General features: G+C 38.6%; 1 protein-coding gene and 1 pseudogene across 1 annotated transcript; both read right to left on the reverse strand.

Moving 5' to 3' along the window:
- Nucleotides 1–394: 394 nt before the first annotated feature.
- Nucleotides 395–1,393, reverse strand: LOC101279036 (transcription factor TFIIIB component B'' homolog). The gene is given in 2 exon segments (XM_012539286.3): nt 395–1,231; nt 1,234–1,393. Coding segments are annotated over 2 exon segments (894 nt in total). The 3' UTR covers nt 395–497.
- Nucleotides 1,394–1,930: 537 nt separating this feature from the next.
- Nucleotides 1,931–2,510, reverse strand: LOC101278790 (heterogeneous nuclear ribonucleoprotein H3-like; annotated as a pseudogene).
- Nucleotides 2,511–8,386: the final 5,876 nt, after the last annotated feature.

Raw genomic sequence — 8,386 nt, forward strand, 5'->3', positions numbered from 1 at the left:
AAATTTTATTTTATTATTTTTTAAAATTTATTTATTTATTTGTTTCTTTTATTTTTGGTTGTGTTGGGTCTTCGTTGCTGCACGCAGGCTTTCTCTAGTTGTGGTGAGCAGGGGCTACTCTTCGTTGTGGTGCACGGGCTTCTCATTGCAGTGGCTTCTCTTGTTGCAGAGCACAGGCTCTAGGCATGCAGGCTTCAGTAGTTGTGGCACGTGGGCTCAGTAGTTGTCACTTGCAGGCTCTAGAGCGCAGGCACAGTAGTTGTGGCACACGGGATTACTTGCTCCGCGGCATGTGGAATCTTCCCGGACCAGGGCTTGAACCCGTGTCCCCTGCATTGGCAGGCAGATTCTTAACCACTGCAGTACCAGGGAAGCTCTTAATTTCTATCCTGGCTCTGTGAGTAAAAAGCTGTCCAATCATAGAAAAGTCAGTTCCTACCATGCTGATGGCTAAAAAAACACATATCTGTTTCTTTATTTGACCATGGTTTAGAGTATTAGTTTTTCCTAAAGCTGGAGTATGTAGTTGTAGAACCACGCTCAAATATGGGGTCATTTTCCTCAACAACACAGGGGCCTTTCGTCCTTAAAACTTCTACAGTTAAACTTTCTTCATCCAAAATAATAGAACCATCTTCTGCCACTTTTACTTGAGGAACCAGCAATGGCCCATCATCCATCTCCTCTTCTATTTCTTCATTATCTTCACCATCAGGAGTACTCTTACCTTCTTGCTCTCTTGTCTGGACTGGTGTCAATGATTTTTCAGTTTTCTTTTCTTGCTCCAGTAAAGAACTCATTGGATTGTTATCTGGCAGGTAATATATGAAGTCTCTCATAGTCATTTTGGAACGATCTGGTGGCCTCTGACTTTCATTTACAGCATATTTGTTTTTCCATTGCTTCTTCTCTTTCCTCAATTCTTCTTTTAACATTTCTCTCAGTTTCTGGGCTTTATATATTCGATATCTGTCTGAGCATGGCTGTTTCTCTTTTGTTAGAACAGGATGTGTCCGTGGAGCTTCTTGATTAACTGTAGACAAAGGATGAGGTTCTGAAGGAACACTGACACTAGGTTTAACCAGACTAAAAGTAGTTGATACTCGCTTTCTTCTCTGTGAAACGGTAGAGGAAGATTTACTGGATTCTTCAACATCCTTCCCACCATCTGTCTTTTCATCACTGCTCTTGGGAGCCTTTTCTCGGGGCTCCGCTTCCCCGCAATCCACCGGGGCACATCTGTGGATTCCGCTGGCTTCGCGACAGAGGCCGCTGCAGGCTTCGGCGGCCTGGGAGCCTCTCGTTCACGCTGTGGATTGAGGGAGGTGGAGCCCCTGGGGCCTGCTCCAGGCCTGACATTGGGCTTCACGCTAAGGCGTTCCCTGCGGAACATGGCGGAGCCAGGGGCCGGGGGAGGCGACTCCACGGCCGCTCTCAACCCCGAGCCCCGGCCGCTGCCGGGAGAGGGCTTTAGGAACTACGCCCTTCCAACAAAGACACACCAACAGCCCAGCGGGCAGTTACCGCAGTTTCACGCCTCCGCCGCCGCCTCCGATCTCCCGCCGCCGCCTCTCCTTCATGACCCTGCTACACTAATAGCTAAGTTTCTCCCGGTACCTTGTTCAAGATATATATTCTTGACTGCTTTTAAGTAGTTCAGTTTAGAAGTGATGAGGGCCATATAACATACTTCTTTTCTTTTTTTTTTATATGAAATTTTACTTTTAAGTCAACGTATGCAATAATTAAAACCTACAGAAAAATTTTTTTCATCACAATCTGTTGCTTTTTCAAATAATACTTTGAAAACATATTCCTTCAGTCAGTATAAAGTTCCTAAAATACAAAAGAAGTTAAATCTGTAAGAAAGCTTAGTAGACCAGATGCTGTGGTCAGAACTCTGTACATTTGGTGGCTATGCTTCGGTACATCACACACCATTCACCTCATTCTTGCCATCTTGCCCATGGTAACCTCCACTGCATCCACCACCACCTAAGCCAACAGGAATACTGTATCTTCCATTGTAAGTTGTTCATCATTCCCATTCTCCCAATAGATACATAATCTCCCTTTTTATACATTCCATCTCTGCCATAGCATCCCATTCCAGAATCTCCCATTCCAAAGCCACCTCAGGACTAGAATTCAAGAAGAATTCAATGTATTGATGTTGTATGTTACTCATATCTTTAGACATGGCGAGCTACTGCAACTTCATGTGTCATAAACTGTACATCTGCTTCTCTGGTTGCTCTGCCATCAGCTCCAATATCAGTATAAACTAGTATTGGATTTAGTGCTGGGAAGAAATTAGCAATGTCATCTTCAATTGAATGAAAATGTAATCTTCTCATATATACAATATGACCACCATGAAAATCTGAACTTACATTAGCAGCTCCACCATAGCCTGGAACTCCCATACCTCTTCCATCTCTCATTCTATCATCAAAGCCATTATGCCCATAACCAGAATTATTATAGCCACCATAGTCATCACAACCTCCATAACCAGGGTATTAGGGAAGAAAAAGCCAGGACAGATGCCAGAGATAAAACAAATATATTATTTTTGTCATCCATCTCCCACCCCCGGCGCAGTATGATAGCATTGATGAATATTTGATCTGGAACAAATCACCCCTTTCATCTCACTGGTAATTTTACATAGCCAGAAAAAGCTGCCGAAATGTTAAAATATGAAGTATGAAAATATGACAGATAGTAAGCAGGATAGTGTTAATGAGATATACAACCCTACAAAATTTTGATACAAATATAAAATGGTCTTTGACAGTTATTTTAAAAAATAAAATTGCAATTCTTAACTAAGAGAGAATATAGTTGGACTTTTGAAAGTGCAGCAATCAGGTTGCACAGGATTTGAACTCCTGTGCGTCACATAACTCAATGTTGTAGAAACCTGGATTGAGTCTTGTCTTTTATTTTTTATAATATTTTATATTTTATACTACTGGGATCATCTAACTTACTCATATCTAGGCTCAAGCAGCATTATTTCTTCAATATTTCTCCATCCTTCATATGAAAATATATATAGTATACACACACACACACACACACACACACACACATATATTTTACGGTACGCGGGCCTCTCACTGTTGTGGCCTCTCTCGTTGCGGAGCACAGGCTCTGGACACGCAGGCTCAGCGGCCATGGCTTACGGGCCCAGCCGCTCCACGGCCTGTGGGATCCTCCTGGACCGGGGCATGAAGCCGTGTCCCCTGAATCAGCAGGCAGACTCTCAACCACTGCACCACCAGGGAAGCTCACACATATATATATATATTTATTGGTTTCCCTTCTAACATTTTTAGAACATTGGTATTTTTTTCTCTTCATTTGATTTTCTCTTACTATGTGGCTCCAGATTTTATCTTTAATCTCAAATTATCCTATTAGAGGAGAGAACAAAGAATTCAAATATCTTTCCTTTTTGCCAATTTAGATTTCCAAATGAACAATAGTTTACAAGAACTCAGGTACTGGAACTTAAGCAGAATCCATTAATTTCTCAAAGAAAGTTTCCTTCATATGAGAAAGCTCTTCCTCTTATCTCTAAAAATTGGTGTCCTCAATATTTTGGAGACCAACATAGAGCTGAAGGGTACAGAGCATTTTCTAAAATTGGGTTTCTGTGTGTGTGTGTGTGTGTGTGTGTGTGTGGTGTGTGTGTTGTGTTGTGTGTGCATACACGCATGTACTCATTTGTGCCTCTTTGGGGTGGTAAAATATTTTCTTTCTCCTTTACAAATAAAAATGTCTTATTCTAAAGAAGATAAATAAACTATCAAATGCAATGTGATGTTTTTGTTAAAATAATAAGCAACAGAAGCAGACAGAAATAAATATTTCTCATGGAGGTAAAATATATACAACTATAAAATCATAAATATACTGGGGAATTATAATATGAATTTGTAAATTGTATGCAAATAGCTTGAAACCAGATCTATAAAGACATAAATAAAGCAACAAGACTGAAAGGTTTATATGTTGACTTGTTTATAGAGTAGCACAAACATTTTTCTTTTTTAATTGGCAATTAATTTTCGGCAGCCATCTAGGTACTTTCATGTCAAATTACTTTTCTTACACTAAACAAGATTAGGCATCCAAGCAGCAAAGCACTTACATGAAAAGTGAGAAACTGACTGTCAAGTAGATATTTTCCACCTATAACCAATTAAAATGTTTCTTTTTTGATGAATGACTGTGGTAATTTCACATTTTGTATTTTACCTAAGTATGTACCTGTGTAACATCTCAGTTCACAAGGGTTAAAAAAGATGTGTGTTGATATTTCTGCTATTTCTTTCTCACAATTTACCTTTAGAATGAAACGAAGGAGCATTTAAAAAAAACACAAAGCTTTCTTATGCTACTGTACACAAAAATACATCAACAGTACATGTATATGTATGTTTAACTGTATATATATATATATGTAAGTGTGAGTAAGTATATATACATATACTTGTTTTTAAGCAATGATTAAACTTCCAGAAATATTTCCATCAAATGATTTTTAGCCTCTCAGTTTCTTGTAGATTATCATTTTACATTGAAATGTAAAGATGCCTGTATTTAAAAATTAGAACCCTGACACATAAGGTAAAAAAGTAATGTATTATTGATAATCTTCGAGTAAATGACATAAAAAGGAAAATATTGATTTTTTGGAAGATGTCTCATTTCTCTTACTTCACGGAAGACTGATGCAGGTTCATGAGCCTGTCAATATTATTTGAATTAATGCATATTCCTTACTATTGATTGCTTTAACAGTGATTGTCATAGCTGATTTATGGGCACTTATGCCTGTTAAATATTTTAAGAAGTAAATATCAGATTTGTATATATAAGTAGATTGACTTGAATAAACAACAGGGTTGGATGTTAACATTACGCCTTTTGATTTAATCCATATTATAATACATTATGCAAGATGTATTTTTAAGATAGCAGCAAAAATTCACTAAAAGTTGATATTAGATCACATTGCTTACTAGAATTAAGTGCAGAATTCTCTCTAAGAATAAAAAAAAAATTTAAATTTGAGGTAACAATTCTCATGACACATGGAAATTTATCTAACATCTATGAGAAAAATCAAACAAAAATATAAAATTTGCCTATCCTTTTACTATACTTAAAATGGATTTGTTCCTATTGCTTAGAATAGATCAGAATATAGGATTACAATTCTTAGTTTCAGTTTGCTATGGTGACTGATACCCAATATTTCCCAAATAATTGAAAGAAGGTGTGATGAAGTGGGAAGCAAAGAGGGGGTCTATATATATATGTCATCCTATATTTAGCATGAGTATCTATCTCTGACTTGAGATATGATATATAATAACTATAGTTATTTACCAAGGAAACTACTTTAAAAAAATTATTGAAGTATCATATATGTACCATAAATATTTTTTTTTACTTATAGAGTTGTGCAAACATTACCATGTTCTAACTTTAGAAGACTTCCATTACCTCCAAAAGATACCTGGTGCCCACTGCAGTCACTTCCTGTTTCCAACTCCAGTCCCAGAGTTGGTATTACTAATATACTTACTGTCTCTAAAGATTTACTTTTTCTGGACATTTCACATAAATAAAATCATACAAAACGGGGTCTTTTGCATCGGGCTTCTTTCATTTAGTACTTTATTTTAGAGGTTCATCCATGCTGCAACATGTATCAATATTTTATTCATTCTTTATTGCCAAATACTATTCCATTGTAGGGATAACCACAACTTTTTATACATTCATCAGCTGAGGGCTGTTTGCATTGTTTCCACTTTTGGGCTATTACAAATATTGTTACTATGATCATTCATGTAAAAATCTTTATATGGACATACTTTTTCATTTCTCTTACGTAGTCTAGGTGTGGAATTACTGGATCATATGGTAAATTTATGCTAAGCTTTTATGAAATTGCCAAACTATTTTCCAAGTGGCTGCACCATTTTACATTCTTACTGACAATGTATGAAAGTTCTAATTTTGTTACATCCTTGACAATATGTTGTTGTTGTTTTTTTGTGGTACGTGGGCCTCTCACTGCTGTGGCCTCTCCCGTTGCGGAGCACAGGCTCCGGACGCACAGGCTCAGCGGCCATGGCTCACGGGCCCAGCCGCTCCGCGGCATGTGGGATCCTCGCAGACCGGGGCACAAACCCGTGTCCCCTGCATCGGCAGGCGGACTCTCAACCACTGCGCCACCAGGGAAGCCCGACAATATGTTTCATCTGTCGTTTTGACTGTAGCTATCCTAGTAGATGTGAAATGTTAAATCACTGTGGTTTTGATTTGCATTTCCCTAATAGCTAACATTGTTGTGCATCTTTTCATGAGCTTATTAACCATTGCACGTCCTTGTTGAGAAATGACTATTCAAATCATCTGCCTGGGTTTAAATTGCACTATCTGTCTTTTTGTGTGCTTGGTATTATATCTAAGAAATCATTGTCTAACTAAGAAATCATTATCTAATCCAAGGTCACAAGAACTTAGGTATTCCTCTAAAGGTTTTATACTGTTATCTTTTACCTTTAGATCTACAATCCATTTTGAGTGAATTTTTTTCTTTTATGGTGTGAGGTAGGAGTCCAAATTCATTCTTTTGCATGTAGATATTGTCTCAGCACCATTTGTTGAAAACACTATTGTTTCCTCATTGAATTGCCTTTTTTTCCACGTGTACATGTCACATTTTCCTCTTTTGGGGCATGCCTCATAACTTCTCTTGAAAATTGGACATTTTAGATAATATATTGTAACACTTCAGGATCTTAACTCTCCCTGATCCTGAGGGTTGCTATTGTTTGTTTAATTACTATTTATTTGCTTAGTAAGTTGGCGGAACTAACTCTATGAAGTCTATTTCCATTGCAATGTGCTGTCTCTGACAACCCAGCTCAGGTGGTCTTTATCTTTTTTACCTGATTACCCAGAAATTGTCCCGGGTCAGCATAAGTCACTTATTGGTCAAAAGATGTGCTTAAGTCCCCTTGGCCTGTTAGACATTTGCCTTTTGCAATTCAATGCATGTATGGTTAGAGGCTGCTTCCACAGTTCAAAGAGTGTATTACATGTTTGCACCCCGACCTGACCTCATTCATTCCAGAAGGAGTAGCATGGATTTTCCCTGTATGATCACTTTTTAGACCACTTGGGAATTCACACAGTTTTCCAGTCTGCCTAGGATGGGTGTGATTTTATTTTTAAACCTGGCTTATTAATAATTACTTTTTGTCATAGTAGTTTACTGTCCAGCCAATGTTTGGTTAGAAGTCGTGCTTAAGCCCTTAGTTTCAGTGAGGCTTCTGCCCTTAGCTATGTGTGTGACTTGGGGAATGTTTTAATTTCTGTCTTCTGCTCTGATTGCTCCTTGGTTGGTTCAACCTGAAGTGTGTGCAGAGTGTTGCTGTACTCTGGGGTTAGATGTGATCCCTGGTTCTCTCTGTTAAACTTGTGACTGCTCCATGATCTCAACTTTTTGCTACTGGTAAAGCTATGTGCACCCTTCTAGCTGCTCTCAGCCAAGATCACTGTTGTTTGTGACATCTCCCCTTTCTCTCACAGGCACAGGATTCTTCACATTCTTCCAAATAAAATCAATTCCTCAGGCAGGACTGGGAAGTTTTTTTGTCCTATAGTGTGTCTTATACCCTATAGGGTATAACCTTTGCATAATTGCACAAGATCTGGGACCAGGGACAATGACCCATTTCTCCTGGAGTTACACCCTTGCTCTAAGACCAGGTGCTGGGTAGAGGGTGGAGAGTGTTCCCTAGTCTTCTTGGCTTTTCCCTTCCCTGGAACCTCCACCCTAGAAGCAAGGTGAAGTGGGGGTGAATGGGGCCCAGTATTCTGGTTTTCTGGTGCCTGTGCTTTTGCTGAGAGAGTGGGAACTTGGGGATAGAAGGGAGCCTTGGCCCTCTTGGCCATGTGGGCCCAAGATACAGCTTCAGCAATGTAGAGTTGAGGAAAATGAGAAATACCAGGAGTCTAGCCATCTCGTGACAATATAATTTCTTAGACTGGAAACCAGAAGGAGAGGCAGCCTGTACGATGAAGGTTTTGGAGTGTGGGGAGGCAATGGGTTGTGGCTCAAATGCCACAGACCCTCATTGTTATTACTTAAAATTTAGTAGATTTTATTGAATGAATATTTTTCCACTTGCTGTATGCCCTTAGGATAATTTACAGAGACTTAAATTAGTTTTTTTTTTTAAATAAAATTTTCTGTATATAAATGGTTGTTTTGTTGGGTAGAGAGTCTATTGTGCTTCTTATTCCGCAATTCCAGAAGAAGTCAGTCTCTCAAGCAACTTACTTCTAAAGA

This window comes from Orcinus orca, chromosome 18 (genome assembly GCF_937001465.1).
Source record: "Orcinus orca chromosome 18, mOrcOrc1.1, whole genome shotgun sequence".
Lineage (NCBI taxonomy): Eukaryota > Metazoa > Chordata > Mammalia > Artiodactyla > Delphinidae > Orcinus > Orcinus orca.